The following is a 27,218-nucleotide window of genomic DNA, read 5'->3' on the forward strand; positions in this document are numbered from 1 at the left end:
AATGAAAAGATTGAAAAGTTTAAAAAGAAAAAATAATTTCAGTACAACAAAATGCAAAAAATGTGTATGTAATCATGATTGAAAGAGACAGGAAAGAAATAAATGTGCACAGTGAAAAAGATAATGAAGATAATATTAGTAAACAACATATTGTATGAATAAATGTAAATTTAATGTTCAAAATACTAACGGTGATGCAGAGTCTAGAATTCCATGGACGTCTCTTTGCCCTTATCGTCTCAATTGAACAGCCGTGACGAAATGATAGTATAATAATAATTATTATTATTAATATTATTGTCATACTAATAATATAGGGAGGATAATGATAATTTATTAGACTAAAATTTTTTATTGTGGGAATTTCAATTTCTTTTTTTGTGCGCTCTGTCTCAGTATATTAAAAAGAAAGAAAATGGTCAGTGTTTCCGTGTGTGAGGCCCAGAAATATTACTCTGCTAATTATCTGTCCAAAATCATCATTTCACGCCACGTCACACGCTCAGTGCATTAAAAACGCACCAAGCGCTGCATGCACGCATGCCACTTGTCACGTTGGAAGTTTCTGAAGTCAGAGTGGGGGTGCAGGTGTCCGAAAATGAGACGCTCGTTCGTCTGGAATTGGAAGGAACAAAAGTGGTTTTTCGAAAACCCTTCCACTCACCTGCACCATTCATCTTCTACCTCTGAACCCAAACCTCCATTTTCTCCATCTTCTCTCTAAAGCTTCCAACTTCTCTCTACGAAAAATCTCACGTTTATTCTCCAATCACAGTTTCAGAACCATAGGAACGCTCTCTGAGACGTGGGCGTTATTTTGGACCGAATAGAAGTAGGATCTAAACTGGTAAGTCCTCTCTTCCCGTCATTCGTCCCTTAGGTTTCATGCGAACCAGTTTCTGGGTTCATGCATGAGTAAGATCTGAGTTATTTTGATTTTTGTGTATAGATTTAAGTGGAGTTAGTAAGTGAACCTGGAGTAGAAAGCTATTAGAGGAAGCACCATAACCTTGCATTAGGGCGAACACTGCTAACCAGGTAAGGGAAGCTTATATGTTTAATTTATACTTGTATGTTGTGTAATCTGGATTGCATGTATGAAAAGTATGATGTTTGAGCTGTATGGACGACCACTGTTATGGAATATGATTTCTGATTTTGATTGATCTGCATGTTGGTTTGATACGTATGAAAAATGGATGTTATGTTGTATGAAGTAAATCTGTATTTTGATGTTGAATATGAAGTTACTGGAATGCATGTTATAAAGTTTATAAATTGAAAATCCTATGAATTATAAAGTATAAATTTAAAGGTTGAAAATCTGGAAATTTGTTAAGTTTGAGAAATCTGAAACTTAAATCATCCCCTTGATAAATGACGCTCGTCATCGTACGGTCATAGACCGTTCGGTTTCCCTTAAAATAACTTAGAATGGAATTTCTTTCATTTGGAAAGAATTCTGCTCGAGAACGAGCGTCCCCAATTGAATGTCTGAGCGTTCGGTTCAGCTCAGCTGTATATAAATATTTGAAACTTTATGAATACGTAACGCTCGGTCTTTAACCGAAGCGTTCGTCCTTAATAGCGTTCGGCCTTATGTCGAGCGTTCGTCCTTAGTATCGTTCGGCCTTATGTCGAACGTTCGTCCTAAATAGCGCTCGGTCTTATAACGAGCGTCCGTTCTAAATCTCGCTAGGTCTCATACCAAGCGCTCGTACTAATTGGATAAATGTCTGATAAAATAGCGTTCGTTCAAAGTATTAAGTATTTATTTTCTTTACGTTCGTTCAATTCCTGGCATTAGTTTTCATATGCAAATCTCTTCAAATAAAATTCTAAGTGTTCTTGACCCTCCATTGTGCATTAAATCTGGACCAAGTTTTTATCACTATTATTTTCTAAGTACCCGTACACTTCAAGTCGAGTCAGTTCATTTAACTGGCCAAACAGAAATTACGTTCGTTACATATATTTTCCTGAGTATCCAGTAACTTCATTTGGACGTTCGTCCTAAGTTTTCAGTGGACTGAGCGTTCGTCATTTTTTTACTTCTAAATCTAAAGATGAAAAAGATAGATGAAATATGATAAATTAAAGTGTGAACGCCATATGGAGCGAATTTATGATGTTGGATTTTGGACGAGCGTTCCAGGGAGGAATGTCTCATATATGATTGAATATTGAATTGGTAAAGTATGACTGTCCGTGATACTCATCTTCATGTAGAAGGGGGTAGTCATGCGTGGGAATGGCAGGAGGTTCTTCGTTCATCGCTTAGTTATGGGCGAGGGATTAACCTCGAGTGGTAGCTGATTAGGTATATCCCGGCTAATACACCACTCGGGTGCAAGGACGCCTGTAGCTACACGGTTCATACAGTCCGGACGGTCGTCTAGAATATATATAAATTTACTATGTTACATTATGTTGAATTGTATGTTGTGCGTGTGCATTTGAAATGTTGAATGAGTATGTTGAATGTATGAATTAAATATTATAAGCTTACCCTTTCGTTTTCCTTGTGTTGTCAATTGTCCTTGTACGTTCGTCCTGTCTTGCAATGATCATCCGTTGTGGATGTGAGCAGATGGTGGTGCGTCCCTTGAAGAAATGCTGGAAGAAGAAAATTTGGATGAAGCTAATCTGGTGGAAGTAGAAGTAAAGGCCGAGCCTTAGAGCGCTCGTTAGATTAGATTGTAAATGTTTAGTTTATTTTTGGACGTTCGGTTATATGTTTTGGTAAAACCGTTCGTTATGAATCGTTCAAGTAATAAACCGGTAAGACCGGGTATCGTTTTCATAAGAGACTCGTAATACTAAAGAATTGTGCGATTAACAACTCATATAGACTCAATAACATAACATCAATTTACAAAACAAGTGCAGAAACATAACTTCACAAGTAATTACAAGGTTGGACTTTGGTATTGAAGGCACTTGGAAATGGAAAAGACTAAAAATGGTATGAAATGACATTGTTAAGGTTAGTTTTCACCAATGCACTCTTGTGTATGACCAATTTCATCTCCTCTCTATCAATTTACTAAAGTCAATCCACTAAAACACTCTAGCCCTAATCCCTTAGGTGAAAGAGCCTAGGTTTTCCTTATCAAACTCCAATCCCTTGGACAATCTAACAAGCAAAACCCGCATTAAAGAGTTGGGATCTAAGACAACATGTGAATCATCTTCCATCCCTAGAATCAATTGTTGGAACAATCGGTACCGTTATAGAGTTGCGCAGCGGAATAAAATATTCGGAAAGCGTGTTACGGTCACAAATCAAGTTTTGATGGTTCGTTTTAGAAAAACAATTTTCTTAGAGAAAATTAATCAAACAGTTAACATGCGTAAAAGGTAAAGAGTATAGAGAGTAGAAAAATTGATACACTGGATTTTTATCCTGGTTCGAATCAAAAGATTCTACTTCCAGTCGTTAATCACTATAAATAGTGATTAACCTTTTTCACTAAAAATGGTTTCACAGATTACAACAAATAGTGAATAAAGCAGATAAATAAACCTTCCTTCGACGAACGAACAGGAAGAAGAACACTCTGCCAACTCGAAGAGAAACGCTCCGAATATCGACAAACGAAACGCGAGCTTCTCCTATTCACGAGACCAGGCAGAGCACCTTGCTAACTCGAAGAGAGCTTGCTCCGACTATCGACACACGACACACGACACACGAGCCTCTCCTGTTCACGAGACCAAGCAAGGGAACTTGAATTATAGCTTCTGAGAACTTCCTCTGACAAACAGTATTCTACAAGAACTTCATTTGGACGTTCGTCCTAAGTTTTCAGTGGACTGAGCGTTCGTCATATTTTTACTTCTAAATCTAAAGATGAAAAAGATGATGAAATATGATAAATTAAAGTGTGAACGCCATATGGAGCGAATTTATGATGTTGGATTTTGGACGAGCGTTCCAGGGAGGAATGTCTCATATATGATTGAATATTGAATTGGTAAAGTATGACTGTCCGTGATACTCATCTTCATGTAGAAGGGGGTAGTCATGCGTGGGAATGGCAGGAGGTTCTTCGTTCATCGCTTAGTTATGGGCGAGGGATTAACCTCGAGTGGTAGCTGATTAGGTATATCCCGACTAATACACCACTCGGGTGCAAGGACGCCTGTAGCTACACGGTTCATACAGTCCGGACGGTCGTCTAGAATATATATAAATTTACTATGTTACATTATGTTGAATTGTATGTTGTGCGTGTGCATTTGAATTGAAATGTTGAATGAGTATGTTGAATGTATGAATTAAATATTATAAGCTTACCCTTTTGTTTTCCTTGTGTTGTCAATTGTCCTTGTACGTTCGTCCTGTCTTGCAATGATCATCCGTTGTGGATGTGAGCAGATGGTGGTGCGTCCCTTGAAGAAATGCTGGAAGAAGAAAATTTGGATGAAGCTAATCTGGTGGAAGTAGAAGTAAAGGCCGAGCCTTAGAGCGCTCGTTAGATTAGATTGTAAATGTTTAGTTTATTTTTGGACGTTCGGTTATATGTTTTGGTAAAACCGTTCGTTATTAGCGCTCGTTGTTTTGAGCTGTATATTGAAACGCTGCCTCTTAAGCCGTTTGGATTTTGGAACTCGGTTATTTGTAAAGACTGCTTAATTACTGTTAATTGTAATTAATTCTAATTTATGGTGATTACTGTATTTTGGGATGTTACACCGTGCTAAAAGAAAAAAGAAAGAGAAATTGAAAGATAAGCCCGGGATTGCGGTGACAAATCCATTTTGCACACCTCATTGGAAGAAATACCGAACATCTACGCATGCCCTTATAATAGTATGCTGAAGTGATGTGATGTCTCTGTGTTGTGTGTTCTGTGTTTAAGACATAAATGTTTTTTTTTGTTTTTTCTATTGGTTTACATCTTGAGATGGATTCATCCATCACCTTCGATTGTGTTGTGCTGTGTGTTGTGTATGTGACTCTTGATTCTGTCCACCACAGTCCAAAGAAAAAGTAGCTTTCAACCCTGTACTAGAATGGTGTATATTTTATTCTGGTTTTAAATGTTGTACACAAAATTAATGTAGTTTAATTGTCATTAAAAAATGTTTAAATTTTTTAACGGTTTGTACATGTGTACATTTACTTTTCGTATCTCCACGTCCAAGAACTAGATCTCTTCAGCAGCCAACAGACACAGAATTTACAAGACCGGTTTTTGCTCCTTATCTTAAGCTTCTGTAAAAGTTTTATCTCGCCTTCACACAACATTGCCACCTACCATTTGCTGTAGTTTTTTTGGTTTTTCAAATCTTGGGGTTGTTGAAAGTTTTGAACTTTCTTGATTCAATTGCAAGTATGGTCTTGAATGCATACTTCTAAGAAAAGGGTACCTTTCAACTTTTTGAACGCTTCTTCTTCGTCATGTATGTATCTATGTACTTGATGAGCATGTGCTGCCTCGTGTCATTGGATGTGTGAATTTTCTTAACTCATTTCACAGAGGTCATGCATTATTCTGGCTCCTACTGCTGCTTCTCTCTGCATCCAAGACCTGGTGTCGGTTTAGACTTAGAATTCCTGATTCCGGATTGTTGAAGTAAGTAAACTTATTACCAGTGTTTGGTTAATGGGAGATTTATTATTCAGTATTCTCTTGAGATTTATTAGTGTTTGGTTTTTCTTCCTTAATTTGAATTTTCCTGAAGAAATTATGGTTATTGTATTCTGCTTATATTAAAGAAAATTTTAATTTTATTACAGCTGTAATATATGTATGTGTGTGTATGTATATGTATGTATGCGTGCGTGATTTATTTATTTACTGATAGTTATTATGTTTTTTCAGTGTTTAATTGTCTTTTTCTGCTGTGAATCTGACAAGTTTTAAGGACATGTTTGGATGTGTATCAGGTAGATTGGTATTCAATTGCTAAATGTTCAGTGTAATGTTTCTGCTCTTGGCTTTCTGGAGTTTTCGTGGAATTCTATCACACATTCCAGATTCTTGTTTAAATAGGTCTATTGTTCCGTAGATCTGAATCATACCAGTGAGAAGAAATTTTCAGTGAAATTGGGTGTTGGGATTTTGGATTTAACTGACGAGGAGGCTAATTCACGTGTTTGTTACGGTATAGGTGTGAGGTGGAGACCCCTTCAATCCTCTGACATTTGCATGTTCTGAATTTGAGAAGCTTAATAGGATTTTGCTGAAGAAATTTAGGATCTGCATTAATTTGAATGGGGCATTCTGCAGCCGTATGGGACTATAGAGCAGCAACTGAAATTACAAAGGACTGGAATGGAATTGATCAAGTTCTGCTTCGGACCCCAAGGGGTTCTTCGGCACGGGTGAGAAATTGTTCATTGCAAAACTGGTGTCGGTTTTAACATTTGGTAAAGTTATGATTTTAAAATTTAATTACTACGATTACTTAGATTAACTGTTTTTTCTCGAAATTAGGTAAGCTTACATGGGGCGCAGGTCACTTCATGGCGGAATGAGCACGGGGAAGAACTTCTATTCACAAGCAGCAAGGTATGTCTTTCAATTTTGATTGAAAATCAATTTGTACATTTTAAATTATATGAATTTTGTTAGTTGTCAGCGCTGATAAGGAAAACATGTCAATATTTCATAATCTTGCTTTCTGAAAATTTTCATTTTGGGATAATCTGCATTATATTGCAACTGGCATGTGAAGGGCATTTGCCCAAATAATCAATAAATTTAAGAAGAGTTTGGATTTTGATGAATCATAGTATTCTATGCTGTCCATCAATCACATCGATGCAAGAGAAAAACAGGGAAGAATGGTGCATTGTAGTGCTTTTGTCCTTTGGAACCACTGGGGTTGAATACTGGTATAATGAAAAACTTTGACGGCAAAACCAACTTCTTAACTGATGCTTTTGTAGGAACACAGAACTTTAATCAATTATACTTTTTAAAGAGGCAAGTAGTAATAACTAACTGTTTTGTTTTGTAACATCCCAATAAATAGTAATTACCATTAATCAGAACTAATCACATTTACAGTAAATACAGTGCAGTCTTAACATTTATAACAGCTGCTCCAAAAGAAAACAGCACGTACAGCAAATTACAGCGTTCAGAATTCATGATCAATTCAAAACCAGTGCTGAATAATCTATTCTGCAAAACTATATACAGAACTGCTAAAATACAGCCCAAAGGTCTAATATCTACTACGGAACGAGCCGCTACTGCTCAGCTTTGACTTCAACTTCTACCAAGTTGGCATCCTCCAAATTTTCTTCTTCCAGCATGGTTTCAAGGGGTGCCTCACCATCTGCTCACATCCACAACGGATGATCATTGCATTGACAAGACGGACATACAGAACAGTAGACAACACAAGGAAATTTGCAAGGGTAAGCTTAGGTAATTTAATTCCATATAATCAACATAATTTAACATATAAAATCAGTCATACAATTCATACAATATTAAACACATATCCACGCATACAGTAACTCATTCAGATTCTCATAATTAAAGACTGTCCGGACTGTATGATCCATGTATCTACAGGCGTTCTTGCACCCGGGTGATGTAGTAACTGGGATGCCCTCAACAGCTGCCACCCGAGGTTAACCCTATCAGTCCAAAGTACTCAGTAGGACTAGGGTCTCCTGCCATTCCCACGCATGACCTACTCCCCTCTACTTGAGGATGAGCACTCACGGAATATCAGGATGAACAGCCATCAGCAGCTTTACCATGGTCATACTACACTACTTCTCATATTCACATCATGGAGACGTTCCTCCTTGGAACGCTCATTCACAATCCAAATCTCATAATTCCATTCAAATCACCATTCGTACATATTCACAATTTCTCTTAATCAAATTTTCATTCTGTGTTCTACTCTCTTAATTTAAATACAAGTTACTCTTTAATAGATCAAGACGACTGTATTACAGTGCACTGCAGCCTCGTTTCTGAACAAAAGAAACGAATCTTTATCCATTCACGTAAGTTAAGAACACTGAAGAATTTAATTGAGATTGATCCAAGAAGATATGAATAATACTTAGGATAATTCTAAGTATAATACTGGATATTGAATAAAAAGGATAAATATAATTTAGATATATTTAAATAAAAAACCAGAATATGATAAGATTCAGATACGAACACTGCCATTGAAAAACCGAACGTTAAATAAGAATTTGGACGAACACCATATACGTTCGCTCACGAAGCGATGATAGGACGAGCGTTCAGTTATAAAACCGAACACTGCTTAGGACGAACGCCGGTCAATGACCGAGCACCAAATAGAACGAACGCGCATGGGAACGAACGCGCATGGGAACGAACGCGCATGGGAACGAACGTTCAGTATCAGACCGAACGCTAACTGGAACGAACGCTCAATCTAAGATCGAGAGATCATTTGGACGAACGCTCAGTATAATACTAAGCGCCACTTATGACGAACGCTGGTAACAAAACCGAGCGTACTAATACTCTTCAATTTATTTTTAGATGGTTGGACACGCTAAGCTGAGCCGAACGCTCAAACCTAACTCTTCACACAAATAACGCTCGTTCTCGATCCGAATCCTCTCCAAATGAAAGAATTCTTACTCTAAGTTATTTTCCAGTGAAACCGGACGGTATAAGACCGTTCGATGACGAGCGTACACCATTAATCAGAGAAGATCAGATTTTCCAGATTTTCAAACACGAGAATTTCACAGTTTTTCATACTATTCATAACTTAGAATTTTTCTTTAACATAAATCTCATACATTACATAATTCATATTATCATTTCATAATTCCAGAGTCTTCCATTTTCCAGTTTCAAACATATCATCATCAACATACAGTTCAGATCATTATCATTCCAAATTATGCAGAAACCAATCACATTACAACTCATACATCTCATTCACTGCATAATTTCACACAACATTCCTGATATCCATACATTTCAATTCTGCTCATTCACGAATATTCAAAATTCATATATTGCATACATTTCAGACATCCATCACAATTCATTACTGTCATACAGATCAAACATATATCAAATTAAATTACTAAAGCTTCCCTTACCTGGTCTAGCAGTGCACTTCCAAATGCTTAAGGTTTTCTCTCGATCAATAACAGCTTTCTACCCAATGAATCACTCCACGACTTTCACTAAATCTAAGATACCAAAAAGGACATCAGATTCAAACCTATAACCCCTGCATGCAACCAGGATTTTGGTTCGCATGAACTGAATGAACGAAGTGCAGAGATGAGGACTTACCAGTCACAGAATTCTAACTTGTTCGGTTCAAATGAAAGCTTACAACACCGTGAATGATCCTACGGTTTCTGAAATGGAAGCAAAGATGCTGGTGGTAAGTGATCTTAGAGAGAAGATGAAAAGAGTTTAGAGAGAAGCTGGAGGATTTGAATTCAGATTTTCTGGGAAGAAGATGAAGCATGCAAGGAATGGAGAAGAGGTTTCCAGAAAATATTTTTCTCTTCCCACGCAGGACAAACGTCCATTCTCTGCATGCCACTTGTTTTCCACTAACGTTTTTGGAACGTTCCCTCAGTGACACATGGCAGGCGCATGCAGAGTGGAAGTGAGTGGGTTTTGACGTGGCAAGGTGTAATAAATGGTGATCAGAGTGTGGATTTAAGTGCTTAATTAATCAGGTTCTCACATTCCCCCTAACTACAAAAATTTTCGTCCTCGAAAATTCTAAGGCTTACCAGGGAATAGGTGAGGGTACAATTCCTTCACTGCCTCTTCAACCTCCCATGTTGAGTCACCAGTCTTTGCATTCCACACCACTTTCACGAGACGAACATCCTTTCCTTTGTAAAGTCTGGTGCGGCTGTCTTCCACACATACAGGTTGCATCTCCAGTGTCCTGTCTGGGCGAATTTGGATGTCTTCTAACTCCAGTACGTGTGAGGGATCAGCTATATACTTCCGAAGTTGGGAAACGTGGAAAAATGGGTGAAGGTTGGACAGTTGAGGAGGCAAGGCAATGTCGTATGCAACTGGCCCTATTCTCCTTAAGGGTGTGTTCGGTTGAAGGGAATTCACTGTTTACAGTAACTTGTGAGCGACGATGGAAATAGCGAACGTGTTCGTTTGTAGCGATTGTTGATGACGGAAAAGAATGGATTTGTGGGATGGCACAGCTTGATCGATAGCCGCACTACTGAAATGCCTTGAGCAGATTGATACCACATTTACACAATCGCCATGAGCCATTTCCATAATACCCAGGAAGATGCACGATCAAAGGACATGCGAGCACATTATTAACTTTTGACTGGCAGACGCGTAATCGATTTCAACCACACCTATCGGTTATATTTGAGTAAGGCTGAATGATTATGGGAAGAAAATGAACTACAGAAGAACGCTGACGTAAAGAACTGGTTGACAACATTTCATTAAAGAGATAATAGCTTTGAAAGGTCGACCAACTCATGACATAAATACAGAATGGGAAAATTACTAGTAGGAAATCACGAGTCTTTCCAAAGAAAATGGTGAAATGGGAAAGTTTATCACTGTTTGATTCGAGTGTGAACAGAGAAACAGAAGGAATCAGAGAAATAGAGGAGAGAAAACACATAAACAAGTAATCTGATCATCACGGGGAAAAATTATTATTAATTGAAATTCAAGACATATACATATATATATATATATATATGTATATATATATATATATATATATATATATAGCTAATCCAAGTAAAGAATGGAGATAACGAATGTCCAAGAAGAGAAAAATAGAACGTTGTTTATAACTCACGTGCAGAAGGAAGAGAATAGAAAGTTTCACTACGAACGTTTAAACGAAAACTGAACGACTAATCAGCAAGAAAACCCACTAAATGAATTAAAAGTTGGTCTATTTGACAGTTACTGTTTAAGAAGGAGAGCATAGAAACTTTTCCAATTGATTGGTGGAGAGTATCAAATTTCTTCAGTTTATGCAAGGACTGAACTGCTTGGTTCTTGGAGAAAATGAGACTTCATCTCTAACCCATAATCGACTCAAAACATGCGTATGCCCAGGTCTTCCTGTTTTGGGATTTTTCCTATCCGTCTGGCCGTTCGCTTGGAGTAATAAGTTGAACAAATCATCAATTGGTTTCCCCAACTTACTCTTCAATGATTGTACAGTACTAAAAGATGAACTAAAGCAGATGAAAATCTCTACTTATCTTGCTACTAGATTGCGTTCTAAGGAATCCGACTACTCCCCTACTGCTTCTCAACTGATTATTATAACGCACATACCCTTGGTCAACCCGTCCCTTAACTAATATAATATTATGGCTTTTTGACCGTTCGATAAAGGTAATTGGCTTAAGTTCTTGATAATCCTATGTCGTTGTCATGCTCTCTCGAAGGTTCTACCTTTACCTTTTGTCATGCTACCCATAACCCGCACGATGTCCGCTTTCGTAACCGACTATCAAGAATGATTTTCTAACTGCTTAACTCAGATCCTTGACAAACAGTTCATATACTACCTCCAACTGAAACGTCTGATGCCATTCGATTCTAGTCCTCCACTTATCCCTACTCATGGATCATCATAGCCTACACAAGTCTTAAAATTTTCACTTTATTCATCCAAAGTTCTAAAGTAAGGTTACCCTTAGACGTTCTTCACGTTGCATTTCGATTCATCCTTCCTATTTATTGACCAAACTGGTGCACTTATAGTAAAACGCTCGTTCATAATAACTGCCTTCTCAAATTCCATCTACTCTGCTGAAGCTATTCTATAAAAGGCTACTAACACTAATTATGCATCTGGTACCAGGTCAGAGAAAAGTTCAACTCCACGTTGAGGGGATAACCTAGGCGCCTCTTCTTGGGGATTCGATAATTCAAACGTTTCTTATTAACGTTAGGCTACCCAAGGTGATTTACACAATATTTACCTGGAATGACTTCCTAGTGAAGCGACGCCAGCAAGTAACACACTCACTACCCTATCACTGAACATCTAATCTTATGGACCTTTTAACACTGCAAGGATTAACGAAGAGTATAAAATTGAGATTACCGGATCTTACCTGTTGGAATAGAAAAAGAACGGGAGTTTGGTATCGAGCGTCTAATCAATTGGTTTAAGACGCCAAGCGTGTTAATCCGAACGGTAAAATCTCATTTACACCGAATGATCAAGGAGGGAAAAATACAATTTCACATGCACTGAGAATACTTATTTCACTGATTTTCAATTCGCTGTACCAGTACCAGGGTATAGTATTTATGAAAAAAAAAAAATGAAGAGTAACTACCAAGGACAGTTAATCAGAAACTGTTTGGGTTATTCAAAATAATTAACACTCAGCTTTACTCTAACATCACTACCTATGACTTTCAACACTATTGACTCGGCTATTTAACCTAAAATCTACCATCTCCCTTTTGTTGAAGCTAGCTTTTCTGCCTATTAGGCATTCTTGGTCGTAACAAACCTTCTTTCTACACCGCTTACACTTCTGATTAGTGCTACCGAACGATTCCCTCGCTACCACCAACGGAGGCCCCTAATAACGTTCGCATCCTTACCTATACTCTTAAGTCCCTGAAACTCTCAACTAAACTCGATTCTCGATTTATCACGATTTACACACGCCCTAGCAATACTCCCATATATTCCACTCCTGTTGGTAAATAAGAGAAGAAGTAGACGACTAGCTTTAGTACTATCCTTCCACACCAAATCCACATACTGCTACTGAGACGTCTCTGCTGAAACTTGAACGCTCTTCAAATGTTGATAAGTCTGAACTAACGAAATGTTCCGTCGCTGCATATCGGTGATTGTTCATCCCATCCATGTCGTGGAGTTAAACGTACCCATAACCGTAGATAAGAGAGGAAAGACCTAAATGCCCCCTACTGAAAATACAAGGAGAAAAATATTCCTCATTCTAACTCAGGGATCATATTTAAATCGAACGCTGACTACGGCCAAAAGCCAAATCAGCTTAGTCAACAAGACAGTGCATGACCGAACGGTAATTAATAAAAAGTTCGGTCACAAGAAAACCAACCGGAGACCGAACGATCAGCAAGAAACCGGACGGTCGAGTTCAATAATTAGAAGGGTCAAATCTCAATCAGGATTCAGAAAAGAAAAACATCTCTGGCACAAGTCATGAGTGTACATCCTTATTGCTTATATCCAGACATTCTCTGTTCTCAAAGCTTTTAGTTGAATATATAGAATTGGCATCTAGATTTGGGAAAAACGGTAGAACATACCATTTAATCTCAATTCTCTATAGGAAAACATGACAAACCCGTAACTCACAGGTCGTTTTAGGAACTAACTGCTCTGATACTAATAAATGTAACATCCCAATAAATAGTAATTACCATTAATCAGAACTAATCACATTTACAGTAAATACAGTGCAGTCTTAATATTTATAACAGCTGCTCCAAAAGAAAACAGCACGTACAGCAAATTACAGCGTTCAGAATTCATGATCAATTCAAAACCAGTGCTGAATAATCTATTCTGCAAAACTATATACAGAACTGCTAAAATACAGCCCAAAGGTCTAATATCTACTACGGAACGAGCCGCTACTGCTCAGCTTTGACTTCAACTTCTACCAAGTTGGCATCCTCCAAATTTTCTTCTTCCAGCATGGTTTCAAGGGGTGCCTCACCATCTGCTCACATCCACAACGGATGATCATTGCATTGACAAGACGGACATACAGAACAGTAGACAACACAAGGAAATTTGCAAGGGTAAGCTTAGGTAATTTAATTCCATATAATCAACATAATTTAACATATAAAATCAGTCATACAATTCATACAATATTAAACACATATCCACGCATACAGTAACTCATTCAGATTCTCATAATTAAAGATTGTCCGGACTGTATGATCCATGTATCTACAGGCGTTCTTGCACCCGGGTGATGTAGTAACTGGGATGCCCTCAACAGCTGCCACCCGAGGTTAACCCTATCAGTCCAAAGTACTCAGTAGGACTAGGGTCTCCTGCCATTCCCACGCATGACCTACTCCCCTCTACTTGAGGATGAGCACTCACGGAATATCAGGATGAACAGCCATCAGCAGCTTTACCATGGTCATACTACACTACTTCTCATATTCACATCATGGAGACGTTCCTCCTTGGAACGCTCATTCACAATCCAAATCTCATAATTCCATTCAAATCACCATTCGTACATATTCACAATTTCTCTTAATCAAATTTTCATTCTGTGTTCTACTCTCTTAATTTAAATACAAGTTACTCTTTAATAGATCAAGACGACTGTATTACAGTGCACTGCAGCCTCGTTTCTGAACAAAAGAAACGAATCTTTATCCATTCACGTAAGTTAAGAACACTGAAGAATTTAATTGAGATTGATCCAAGAAGATATGAATAATACTTAGGATAATTCTAAGTATAATACTGGATATTGAATAAAAAGGATAAATATAATTTAGATATATTTAAATAAAAAACCAGAATATGATAAGATTCAGATACGAACACTGCCATTGAAAAACCGAACGTTAAATAAGAATTTGGACGAACACCATATACGTTCGCTCACGAAGCGATGATAGGACGAGCGTTCAGTTATAAAACCGAACACTGCTTAGGACGAACGCCGGTCAATGACCGAGCACCAAATAGAACGAACGCGCATGGGAACGAACGCGCATGGGAACGAACGCGCATGGGAACGAACGTTCAGTATCAGACCGAACGCTAACTGGAACGAACGCTCAATCTAAGATCGAGAGATCATTTGGACGAACGCTCAGTATAATACTAAGCGCCACTTATGACGAACGCTGGTAACAAAACCGAGCGTACTAATACTCTTCAATTTATTTTTAGATGGTTGGACACGCTAAGCTGAGCCGAACGCTCAAACCTAACTCTTCACACAAATAACGCTCGTTCTCGATCCGAATCCTCTCCAAATGAAAGAATTCTTACTCTAAGTTATTTTCCAGTGAAACCGGACGGTATAAGACCGTTCGATGACGAGCGTACACCATTAATCAGAGAAGATCAGATTTTCCAGATTTTCAAACACGAGAATTTCACAGTTTTTCATACTATTCATAACTTAGAATTTTTCTTTAACATAAATCTCATACATTACATAATTCATATTATCATTTCATAATTCCAGAGTCTTCCATTTTCCAGTTTCAAACATATCATCATCAACATACAGTTCAGATCATTATCATTCCAAATTATGCAGAAACCAATCACATTACAACTCATACATCTCATTCACTGCATAATTTCACACAACATTCCTGATATCCATACATTTCAATTCTGCTCATTCACGAATATTCAAAATTCATATATTGCATACATTTCAGACATCCATCACAATTCATTACTGTCATACAGATCAAACATATATCAAATTAAATTACTAAAGCTTCCCTTACCTGGTCTAGCAGTGCACTTCCAAATGCTTAAGGTTTTCTCTCGATCAATAACAGCTTTCTACCCAATGAATCACTCCACGACTTTCACTAAATCTAAGATACCAAAAAGGACATCAGATTCAAACCTATAACCCCTGCATGCAACCAGGATTTTGGTTCGCATGAACTGAATGAACGAAGTGCAGAGATGAGGACTTACCAGTCACAGAATTCTAACTTGTTCGGTTCAAATGAAAGCTTACAACACCGTGAATGATCCTACGGTTTCTGAAATGGAAGCAAAGATGCTGGTGGTAAGTGATCTTAGAGAGAAGATGAAAAGAGTTTAGAGAGAAGCTGGAGGATTTGAATTCAGATTTTCTGGGAAGAAGATGAAGCATGCAAGGAATGGAGAAGAGGTTTCCAGAAAATATTTTTCTCTTCCCACGCAGGACAAACGTCCATTCTCTGCATGCCACTTGTTTTCCACTAACGTTTTTGGAACGTTCCCTCAGTGACACATGGCAGGCGCATGCAGAGTGGAAGTGAGTGGGTTTTGACGTGGCAAGGTGTAATAAATGGTGATCAGAGTGTGGATTTAAGTGCTTAATTAATCAGGTTCTCACATGTTTCCTTTTCCATTATCTGTAGGCAATTTTCAAGGCTCCAAAAGCAATTCGAGGAGGAATTCCCATGTGTTTTCCACAGGCAAGCTTATTCCTTTTTACGTTCATTTTATATAACTTGTAACATGCATACTTACATATCTTGAGCTGAATTTGTTTCACAGTTTGAAAACTGTGGATCGCTGGAGCAGCATGGTTTTGCAAGAAATAGAATGTGGGCAATTGATGAAAACCCTCCTCCTCTTCCTGGGAATGACTTCAGTGGGAAATCCTTCATTGACCTGGTGCTAAAATCATCTGAAGAAGATATGAAGTGCTGGCCACACAGGTATGAATAGCATGATGTGACAGTATAACAGGGATATCCACTCTCCATGTGTTTGATAATTTGAATCTGGCATATATGCACTCGATATTACTTTTTCCTGTGTTTGGCAGTAAATTTCAAGCAGTAGTAATCTAACGATTGTTTAATAATTGTACCAGTTTTGAATTCCGTCTTCGGGTGTCTCTTGCAGCAGATGGGGACCTGACTTTGATATCTAGAGTCAGGAATATAAATGGCAAGCCATTTAGTTTCTCATTCGCGGATCACACATACTTATTGGTTTCTGACATTAGGTATGGATAATTCTTTGTTGTACTTGGTCTGCATTCCCTTTTCTGAGTGTGTGGGATGATGTCCAACCATCATTTTTCTTTTCCATAGTAAATTGATTGCTGAACACTTGATGGGAGTTTTATTAGCACTAATGGTACTTCCTTGTTCAATATTTATAGTAGACAAATATATTTGGTTTTTGTTCTGAAACGTGTAGTTTCTGCATTTGCTGAATGCTTTAAATTGTGGGATTTTAACATTCAAGCAGATCTTAGAGGACTGTTTCTCTTCTTTAGAAACTAATAACAACTTACACTCTAATCATTTGAAACTAGCATGGATACTCTATATATTAGGTGGATTCTTCTCCGAATACTGGAATTATGAGTTTTATTCATGTCAGTTATCGGGAAATATGTAAACAAGTGATCAGTCGTAATGAAAGTACAAAGTTCTTACACAGCCTATAGAATTTGTAAGCATTTGAAGCAAACTACTGTTTGCAATGCTTGTTACCTATATAGATTCTTGTTTACATATTTTTACTTGAACTACCTCTCTTTTGATTGTTTTAGAACAGGAAATTTTATTTTAAGATTGACAATCATTATTAACGTCACATTAACAATTTTGTTAGTGAGATAAGGATTGAAGGTCTGGAGACACTGGACTACCTAGACAACCTTTTCAAAAAAGAACGATTTACTGAACAAGGAGATGCAATAACATTTGAATCTGAGGTAAACCCTTCTAGGTTATATTGATGTTAACAAAATGTAGACATTTATAGTTCCATGCTGCAATTTAAGCTATTACTTCAGGTTGAGATAAATAGAGCACTATATTCCTGGCCTATGCTGCAGTTTTGTCAATCACACACAGTATCCACTACTAAAGTCTTTTGGTTTTGACACAATGAAGGCTAATGAAGATGTTTTTAATATCCATACTTCCTTCATGGTAGGCGGATCGAGTTTATCTTAGCTCTCCAAACATAATTGCAGTGCTAGATCATGAGAAGAAGCGAACATTTGTTATAAGGAAGGAAGGTCTCCCTGATGTTGGTAAGCTCTAAGTAGCAAATTTTTTCCACAAACAAAATACAAACGTAGATAAGGTTTCGAGTTGTAGAAAATATAAAATCAGTCCTTTTCATCTTAACTTTTATGGTGTGTTCAGCTGTGTGGAATCCATGGGAAAAGAAATCAAAATCCATGGTAGATTTTGGTGATGAAGAGTACAAACAGATGCTTTGTGTTGACGGGGCGGTGATAGAGAAACCGGTGAGCTTGAAGCCGGGAGAGGAATGGACCGGTCGGCTGCAGCTATCAGTTGTGCCATCAAGTTTTTGCAGTGACCGTCTTGGTCTTGACAGAAGTGATCTTTGAGGAATTGTACAAAATGGGTCTGAGTTAATGCTGCTACTACATCCAGCAATGTAGCAGCATCTAGTTGTAGAAATAGTGCTGTTCAGTAGGAGTGTCAGGTTTTATGTTGTTATGATCTTAGGCTAGAAATAGTGCTTTATAGAGGCCTATGTTTTTTGTGAGAATGGCTTTCAAGTGTTACCAGGTCATTAGTCAGTTGGTTCCTTCCGTTCTGCTATGGATGCTCCTTCTTTAAGCATTAGATTTGTTGAGTTGGTGCCGAGTTTATTCTCTCCATGGATTTGATGATATGTTCCACGGCATGGATAATTTAGCTTTGGTGTTCCAATTTGCTTATATTGGATGGTTACGGCTATGATCTGCCTCTCATGACAGAGATAAAACGAGTGATTAGTGGACAATGTGATCATGCATCTTTTTTTGGCATTTTCCATTTTACAGTGATACGTGCATAATTCAATAACCTTCACATAAATTTTGTATACTATCACTGTTTTTATTTCATGGTTAGTTGGCTGAATTATGCTATAAATGGCTTTTAAAGTAATCTAGAAGTCAATATTTTTATTATAAATGATGTTTACAATTGAATGACATTGTCAAGAATTCTGATGTTGACTGTGATGTAATTGAATTCATGTCTGTATTCAATAAAGTGGGTCAAAAGTGGTGCGTCAAAAAGCAATAGCACTTCTCCTGCTTTGTACAAATGGGACCGATGGGCTGTGCATTAAAAGGTTGAAGTTGCTGAGATTCGAGACATTGCGGTTGGTTATTCAAACTATGAATCGGTATTTACTTTTTTCCAACTGAGCTTCATATGTTCATCTGCACTTATAATTATCTTAATTTTTTCATCATTTACCAGTGGTTTCTTTTAAGAGGTAAAATTTTTGTGTTCAATTATATTCTCGTTATATCACTCTCCATTCATAATTCTCATAACTTCAAACTTATTTTTATAAATAGTTAGTATTATAATATATTTTTTAATGAAGTCTGGTATTAGTTGAAAACAAACTCAACCACCAAAATACTTTCCTTTACCATAGAAATAATCCTAAAATTCTCTTGATCATTAACTTTCAGGTTAACTTTTTCTGTGAAATTTTTTTCCCAGAAAAATTAACATTTTTCCATACAATATTATTACTTCAAATACTTTTTTTTCTTCTAAATCTGTATTAGTGATGTTTCAAACTTACAGTATTCAACTCTACCAAAAAACTTCAGTATTCCGCTCTAGCATACGTATTTAAAAGAAATAAAAAAATGTTAACTTAATTAAACTACTTTATATTTACCAGGATTTAGAAATTACTATAAATTATTTACTTTTTATATTTACATAATTAATCAGTTTAACTCGTTATATCAAGACTTTAACTGCAATACAAACATTTAACACCAAAGCTGTCTTTATCAAACTGTATCGTACCCAAAAAGGAAATTTAGGAAACTAACCATTGAAATTAGTTAGCAATTAAATTGTCAATACTGATGTCATTGCTTTTTCTGAGGATTCAATCACCATGTACACACACTCCACCAACCCACTGATTATTTTGATTCTAACTTCAATCATTAATTCTTCATTCGTTGAAGTGTCAGATCATTAGTTCCATTCTACACGTCTTATTTTGGGGGATTGGTGGAAATTCAGAAAGTGGTCCCAAAATAAATCATAATTTTGCTACCTTTTATTCATAGTGATAAGGTGACAGAAATGAGAAACGAATTCTACAACAATTTTCCGTTTTATTCAGCACCGTATGCTAAAAACAAAATTGTTCCACGTAAATACAAGAGAATTCTCCTCCATAACCAAAAAAAAGCACAAATGCTGAAAGAACGGACCTACAAATCTGGAAAACCGTGACCACAGGTAATAATAAAAATAGCATCATTTCTGCTATAAAAACTATACACCTCGTCGATACTCCAGTTGCTTTGTGTTCTCCAGCAAAATCTGCCAGCCAACAAAGAAACAGGATTTAAGCAGTGAAATTAATGTAAAACTTGTTTGGACTCCTCTTAGTATAATCACAAAAGTGTCAGCAGGTTCTTACTTCTCGAATGTAGTTTGCTATTGCTTTGCAGCCTTCGATTGCCAGTTGCATAACATTTTCCAAAATGTCAATTGGTAGTTTAGAATCCATCTATAGACAGTAACAACAGAAATTAGTGCAAATAAAATTAAACTAGGAGCTTTTCCATTCTAAACTAGGGAATATGGCAGGGAGTGAACGAATGAAATAAGCTGGATGAGAAAAGAAAAGCATTGCATGCTTTTCATAATAATGATAGTAGTAAATTTCTGATTAAAACTTTGAAGGTTCACAATCTCAACCAGCCTTTACATAGTGGCACGTGTTCGAAACAAATTTAACTCCATAATATCAATCTAAGAATGGGAGCAATAAACTGACTGATAAACTGTCATTGGAAAAAATCTATGCCAGCCCCACCAAATGAAGTTACCCTCCCTCTCTGTTTTGTGGACCATACATGAATTTCATCCTATAATAAGGTGGCGGAAAGAATATATCAACTATATTTCTTCAGTCAAAATTTAAAGTATCAACAAAAGATCTGCAACTAAAAAAGTAAAAGATGCTGAACTGGAATTCCAAATAAAGAGTTACCAAGTATGATACTAGTGAAAATTAAGTTACACTTGATCAAACATTAACTCAGACTAAAAAGAAGATTTGTCATAACATAACTCCATCAAAGGGTACAACAGCAAATCACTCTATCAGGAACCTTCGTAAGAAGTATCTGTTGATTAAAAAACAACTGATATTTGAAAAAAGATTCATGTGTACAGCAAACTATTAAGTTGTTAAATCTGAGGCGAGCTTAGATAAGCTTCTTTTGGGGATTTCCGAACATGCACCTATTCCCTCGAGTAATCAAGGGTTAAAACTCTACTGTTCTCTCCAAAATCTCTAATAACAAGAACAGTTTTTGAAGGAAGAGGAATTACAGCTTCAACACCACCAGACTCTTTACTACGTGAGTACCAATGACTGAGAGAGCAATAAAAAGTTTTCCTTTCTGTTGAACTAATTTACCTGGTTGACTACACAATAGATACAGAGAAAATAACAAGACATGAATTAACCTGAAGCAGTGTTACTTTATCCAACTTTGGCAGAATTCCTAGGGTTACATCAGGACCTCCAGCACTGTCTTCTACATAGTTCAAATCTGTACACATTCAGAAACCTTTAATAATTAGGGCAGCCCGTGCATCAGAAGTAGACAGAAACAAAACAGACATACCACACTTGTATTTAGCCAGTTCAAATTTAGAGTAAATACAGATATATACCAAGCAGACTTGTGCTGTTAAGGTATCCGGCACTGCAGGATGTTACAAGATCACGCATAGGGATCCCAGCATCGGCAAGGGCCAAAGTTGCAGCATTTATACAAGCAGATCTAGTTCCTATAAAAGACATGTCAACATCACCCAAAATTAATGTACATATTAAATGAGTAAAGAGAGAAAATAAAATGGCAATGACAGAAGAGAATCACAAGATCCCATTATCAAGTCTTAGTTACCTCCATCTGCTTGGAGAACTTGGACATATATATCTATCTGCAAATTTAATAAGTAAAACATTAGGGAGGACTAGGGGAAAGCAAAGCACATGACAAAATAAGTTCTTAATGTGTAATAAAACCTGAGATCGAGGCAATAGATGTGTCAATATAGATGCTTCCATGGTTTGCCGAATAACCAGGGAAATTTCAGTTGATCTCCTGTAGAATGAGAACTTCAAATCACGTAGTAAAAAATAAGAAGTGATCCTATTATCCTTCTGTAAGAGAACCTTACAATGAGAACCATATTAAAACTATGAAGGAAAAGCAAAACAGGATAACATTTATATCTGCAAACATTGATAGTTAAGCCATTCAAAACTATTCAGTGAGTTTTGGCCAAAGATTACTCAAAAAAGTCAAAGCTTGCAAAAAAGATTAAAAATGAGAAAAGGCAGTAAAAGGGTGCATGGGGTTAAGCTTTTCATTGTTTTATGATACATAACCCATTGCTGAGCCTGTAGTCAGCTATATCAAAGGCATGGAGCAGCCAGCCCCAAAAACACTACAATACGTTAGTGGATAGCAAGATAGTTGTTACATAGAAAATTATGAATGCAAGATTAAAAAAAAAATTATACTGTATCACATGAACAAATGCAATATATATATATATATATATATATATATATATATATATATTACTAATTAATAATATATATATATATTACTAATTAATAATCAAAATTTATACTCTAAAAGTCTAAACATGCATTACCACCATTGCTATTAAATTCTTACCTCAGTAAAAAGATCAAAAAGTCCAATTTACAAATTACAAGGCACTCTTAAGATAGATTCTACTAATGCAACATTCACTATCATCCTAGTAGTCTATGCTCCAATACCATTTTGATAAGTATAAAACTACGAATATATAAAAAATAAGTGAAAGGTCAAAAAGAATAGGAAGTTAAACAAAAGCAAGTAAATGAGCAAAACCTGTCACCCTTTGATTTCCTCATGCGATCTCCAGTGCTAAAATTAGCCATGCTGTACTCACACCGAACCTATAGACATACATTGCACATAAGCAACAATTAAGTTTTTGTTACAATTCATATAAATACAGACAACATAACTTAGAAAAAGAAAAACTACCAGAGCATGGTTGGTTATTTGGCTTCTATTTTGCACCTGAAATGCAGAGAAGTTACTAAAGAAAAACAGCAAATCATCTAAAGCTCAACTACAACATCAAAGTTTTTTAAATGTCTAAACCAACTAACACTGAAAAAGGATAGTTAACAATCCTTAAATTACATAGACAAATTTTCATTAGCAAGGTAAATAATTAAACAGTACCTCTCTAGGGCCATAGACAGCAGCAATAACTTTTGTATTACCCATCTCAAACATGGCAGAACTGTTTTCAAAATAAAAAAACTTTATGGTCAAATGCTTCAAATGATATCACAACTTAATTTTCTAAAAAGCTAAAATTCATTTACCCATCTGCTTTGGATACAGCACCAATTTCTGCACGAATTTGTCGCATCTACAATATACCATAAAGAGAGGAGAAAAAGTTAAAGGCAAAAGATCAGTAGAGAAAGAAATATAAAATCATAGATTTAGATCCTCTGCAGTGAAGGAATAACACTTTAGAGGATAAACTGCAGTAATAGTCATTGAGATTTTAATAACTTCATAGTTTCTTATACATGTACATATATTTTATCACACTCTTAAATACTAAATTTTTAATAAATAGTAATAACTTCACCTTATCCTCTAAAGTGCATCTCCTCATTTTAAATAGTCGAATCCCAAAATCATGTCCAAATCACAGCTGTTAAATAGGACTGAATTCCATAGGCCAGACCTTAAAATGCTGCTTTCAATTAGCTCATTTTGTCATAGGACCAAGTTCATATATCTCACTAAAAAAGGTTGGTTAGACATCCTTAGGGTTAGAACCCTCCATTTTCTTACTTTTATCATTTGGCAAACTACAACATTTGTAGCTTTTAAGTGATAGGTTTTAATGTTTATCAGAACTAAGGTTATTGACTGCTTCTAATCTGTTTATATGTTTTTTTGCAGTTCAAAATGTGCCCTTACACATTTCCATTACCCATGGCATGGCTCATCTATGTATAACCCATATGCAGAACTATCTGCAGATCTTATATATACTAATTAACATAAAGCTTCAGTAATTCATGACTATGTAAGAATTCATGTAGGATATTATTATTTATTAATACTCCGCATTTCATACGCTTCATGAGTATTCTTGAAAGATCTAAAGGAACCTTTTTTGGAATGAATATTAAGTGAAGAAAAAAGGAGGAAAAAAAAAAGCCCAAGAAAAAAATAATAGCTGTACCTCCATGGGTCTGCGACCATCCAGTCGAAGTCCTTCTGGGCTGACGTATTCCATCCTCAGGTCAATCTATGGCAGAGACAAAAAGGAGACAAAGATGAGACATAAGCAGCTGGATTTTGTTTTATTTTGCTTTATATTCTTGGCTTCCAAAAAAAAATGATATTTTCTACTAAAGTTATTGAAACAAAATGGTGAGATTTTGCAGAATCTGAGCCATTTAAAAGTTTGTGTTGGCTCAAGTAGTTTGTGGGTCATGCAGTGAGATGAGTGAGAGGGCAGTTCGAATTAATAACACTGCTCAATTGAAAACATACCGAACAAACTCCAGTTGCTCTGTAAAGATTAGGATGAAAACAAGGTTACAAAAAATCAAGCAATCTGAACTTTGAATGAATATCATATAGACAACAACAAACATTTACCCAATAAGTGGGGCACTAGGTAAATAATATTGCAGAAATAAATATTAGAAATCAGCAAACAACAAAATAACAACGCATTTGAAGAAAATAAATCTGGTCGTGTCCCTACCCTTTTAAACATTTAAGTTTGCTCTTAATCTTACTGCAAGCAAAGAAAAAGAGGAAAGTACACCACGGACAGAAAGATATTGTAAAGGGGTGGTTCTCGAAGCAAATTCAATCTGCATACTGTTATTATTTTTATTTTATTCTAGCACTCCCCGAATTTCAACAAATTTCTAAAGGAGAATGAGCAGGCTTTTAGTTTAATAGTTACAGAAGAAAGATTTGGGTCAATTATATATGAGAAGGACAGTGTTCCCTTCCCACTTAATAAACTAAGAACACAGAGCAATGATTTTAGTGACTCGGTTATGCTATAGATCAATTTTATGGTTGAGTGGTATGCAAGTTCAAGGTGCAGGATTTTTAAGAAGAGCTTTTGTGAGATCGATACAAAGGGCAAGGAAGGGTTATAAGTTTGATTGAGAGAACGATATAGTATAGGAGTAATTGGTTATCAAGATGTTCAATGTTTGAAGCTTATACAAAGCTGTCGTAAACTCCATTTTTCTTGGTTGTAAATGTTGAATTGATTAAATTAGAAAAGCATAGCAACTTTTACGAGTTTAACAGAAAATAGGGATTGGGTGGTGAGTGGTGACACTGCAAGGCACTACACATGACAACGCAAACATTGAAAGGGTTTGAACTTTGATGACCAGAGAGAGAGAAAAGCAAAAGTACCTGACTGACGGCGAGATTTGACGGTGGCTGTTACGCTCTGTGTGGCGACGGCGAGAACGGAAGTTGGTCCGCGCACTGCAAACGAGCCTAGTCTAGGCAGGGTTCCGCTGTTCGGTGTTTAAATAGGTCACTAAATAGGTTTAGGATCGCGATATTCTAACAACGCCAATTTGACAAAGATTTGACAACGCCACGTGTCAAGTTTTAATTGGTCGAATTTGAATATTTTTTTTAATTTAAAATCTGATTTGGAATGGGTTGAAGTTTGAATTCCAAAACTGCCCTCTTCATTTTCGAACTCTATCTTCTCTCCTTATCACTGTCTTCTCTCTCCATTTTAGGGATTTGAATTTCATTTCAACTTCTCTCTTCATAGCAGTGTTCTCCCTCCTCCATTTTTGCAGTTGTTTGTTCGTCATCATTGAAAGACCAAGTTAAGGTGTTTTTGGGTTGAGAGGTGAGTTCCTGCACCATTGACAAAGAACTGATGTTGTTGTAATCGATTACAGGGAGCTGGTAATCGCTTACCAGTAGAAAAATCTCCTTTTGTACCGAAAGTTGAAGAGTGCTACCCAGACTTGGCTTAAGCACTCCCCAGGAATATTTTGGATTCGTTATGACTGTCTTTTGAAGGTTTTATGGATGGATCATTAATGGAAACACTTCAAGTTCGAATACTTCAATATTAAACAAATATAAACTAAATAATGAAGGGTATTGAGTAATGAAAAATTATAACAATATTAAAAAGCACATACATTAATAAAAAAACGTAATGACATTTCACGAAACAACAAGTTTTGAAATGAAAAGATACATAACAGTATACAATGAAATGTAATCTAAGAAGATGGTTGTCGATCAAATTGATTGCAGAAGTTAATAACTTCTTCCTCTACGAATTGTGCAAAAATTGTCATGAACTTGAACTACCTTGGTTCAAACACCTATAGGTGGTTTTCTCCAATTGAGGTGAGGTGCATAACCCATGCTGTCAACTTTGACCTTTGCTGACTATTTTAATCATAACTTTTTCCACAGACCTCCAAATGATGTGATTCTTTTTTTATTAGAAAGTAGACTCAAATATCTTTCCAATGACTACTAATTTATAATTTTTGGACACCTGAGTAGGTGCAGTTAATTCCTTAAAGTTAACGTTTTATATATTTCTACCACCTCTGACCTTTGCTGGTTGTTTTGCTCATAACTTTCTCCACCGAACTCCAAATGCGTTGATTCTTGTTTTGTTGGAAAGCTCTTTGAGTCTAGATTCCAACAAAACAAGAATCAAGTCATTTGGAGTTCGGTGGAGAAAGTTAAGAACAAAACAAGTAACAAAGTTCAGAAAAACAGAGTTGGGGAGCAGTGTTCATCTAGATAGGGAGTACAGTTGAAGTTTTTGTACAAATTACCCTTTTTCCTCGGGTAATTGATTACAAGACCCCTGTAATCGACTACCAGAGGAAAAAGGGTAATTTGTACAAAAACTTCAACTGTACTCCCCAGCTAGATGAACACTGCTCCCCATTCTCTATTTTTGTTGAATTTTTCCTTTTTTGAGATGGGTGAGTGAGTTCAATGTTATTCGGTGAGCTCTCTGCACCAATAATGAGGTTAGGTCATTGATTTCTTCAAAATAAAAATGTCCATTTAGGTGGTTTTCTCCAATTGAGGTGATGTGCATAACCCATGCTGTCAACTTTGACCTTTGCTGACTATTTTAATCATAACTTTTTCCACAGACCTCCAAATGATGTGATTCTTTTTTTATTAGAAATTAGACTCAAATATCTTTCCAATGGCTACTAATTTATAATTTTTGGACACCTGAGTAGGTGCAGTTAATTCCTTAAAGTTAACGTTTTATATATTTCTATCACCTCTGACTTTTGCTGGTTGTTTTCCTCAAAACTTTCTCCACCGAACTCCAAATGAGTTGATTCTTGTTTTGTTGGAAAGATCTTTGAGTTTAGATTCCAACAAAACAAGAATCAAG

General features: G+C 36.4%; 3 protein-coding genes across 13 annotated transcripts; 2 read left to right on the forward strand and 1 right to left on the reverse strand.

The window, feature by feature from the left end:
• Positions 1-557: 557 nt before the first annotated feature.
• On the forward strand, positions 558-18,986 carry LOC148199048 (putative glucose-6-phosphate 1-epimerase). Of its 11 annotated transcripts, XM_088111470.1 has the most exons (7): positions 558-847; positions 950-1,038; positions 5,487-5,582; positions 5,832-5,896; positions 6,121-6,334; positions 6,447-6,521; positions 18,721-18,986. In XM_088111470.1, exons 5-7 carry the CDS (start codon positions 6,224-6,226, stop codon positions 18,796-18,798), a joined length of 264 nt encoding a protein of 87 aa, XP_087967596.1. In that variant the 5' UTR covers positions 558-847; positions 950-1,038; positions 5,487-5,582; positions 5,832-5,896; positions 6,121-6,223; the 3' UTR covers positions 18,799-18,986. The 11 variants fall into 11 exon arrangements, 10 of the variants coding, with proteins under 10 accessions (XP_087967596.1, XP_087967593.1, XP_087967594.1 ...); XM_088111467.1 differs by having other exon boundaries at positions 5,487-6,033; XM_088111468.1 differs by having other exon boundaries at positions 5,487-5,896.
• Positions 16,077-18,574, forward strand: LOC148199049 (putative glucose-6-phosphate 1-epimerase). Its single transcript, XM_088111462.1, has 6 exons — positions 16,077-16,157; positions 16,240-16,403; positions 16,562-16,696; positions 17,314-17,416; positions 17,641-17,740; positions 17,856-18,574. The coding sequence occupies exons 1-6, from the start codon at positions 16,143-16,145 to the stop codon at positions 18,062-18,064; spliced, it is 726 nt and encodes a 241-aa protein (XP_087967588.1). The 5' UTR covers positions 16,077-16,142; the 3' UTR covers positions 18,065-18,574.
• Positions 18,987-19,985: 999 nt separating the features above from the next.
• Positions 19,986-23,188, reverse strand: LOC148199050 (exosome complex component RRP41 homolog). Its single transcript, XM_088112056.1, has 10 exons — positions 23,131-23,188; positions 22,985-23,045; positions 22,781-22,816; positions 22,622-22,689; positions 21,760-21,838; positions 21,638-21,674; positions 21,402-21,518; positions 21,192-21,277; positions 20,134-20,223; positions 19,986-20,033 (listed from the first exon to the last, which is right to left on the reverse strand). Exons 1-10 carry the CDS (start codon positions 23,175-23,177, stop codon positions 19,986-19,988), a joined length of 669 nt encoding a protein of 222 aa, XP_087968182.1. The 5' UTR covers positions 23,178-23,188.
• Positions 23,189-27,218: the final 4,030 nt, after the last annotated feature.

Source organism: Vigna umbellata, chromosome 4 (genome assembly GCF_029865625.1).
Source record: "Vigna umbellata cultivar VRB3 chromosome 4, Vumbellata_1.0, whole genome shotgun sequence".
Lineage (NCBI taxonomy): Eukaryota > Viridiplantae > Streptophyta > Magnoliopsida > Fabales > Fabaceae > Vigna > Vigna umbellata.

Bases quoted from the DNA above. Each gene is read 5' to 3' on its own strand.
- LOC148199049 (XM_088111462.1), top strand. The intron at 17,417-17,640 runs GTAAACCCTTCT...CCTTCATGGTAG, and splicing joins CAATAACATTTGAATCTGAG to GCGGATCGAGTTTATCTTAG. The intron at 17,741-17,855 runs GTAAGCTCTAAG...TGGTGTGTTCAG, and splicing joins GGAAGGTCTCCCTGATGTTG to CTGTGTGGAATCCATGGGAA.
- LOC148199048 (XM_088111467.1), top strand. From the start codon at position 6,224: ATGGGGCATTCTGCAGCCGTATGGGACTATAGAGCAGCAACTGAAATT. The intron at 6,335-6,446 runs GTGAGAAATTGT...TCTCGAAATTAG, and splicing joins CAAGGGGTTCTTCGGCACGG to GTAAGCTTACATGGGGCGCA. The intron at 6,522-18,720 runs GTATGTCTTTCA...TATTCAATAAAG, and splicing joins TTCTATTCACAAGCAGCAAG to TGGGTCAAAAGTGGTGCGTC.
- LOC148199050 (XM_088112056.1), bottom strand. From the start codon at position 23,177: ATGCGACAAATTCGTGCAGAAATTGGTGCTGTATCCAAAGCAGATGG. The intron at 21,675-21,759 runs GTTTTATTACAC...TTAAATTTGCAG, and splicing joins ATCTATTGCCTCGATCTCAG to ATAGATATATATGTCCAAGT. The intron at 21,278-21,401 runs GTATATATCTGT...GAATGTGTACAG, and splicing joins TAACAGCACAAGTCTGCTTG to ATTTGAACTATGTAGAAGAC.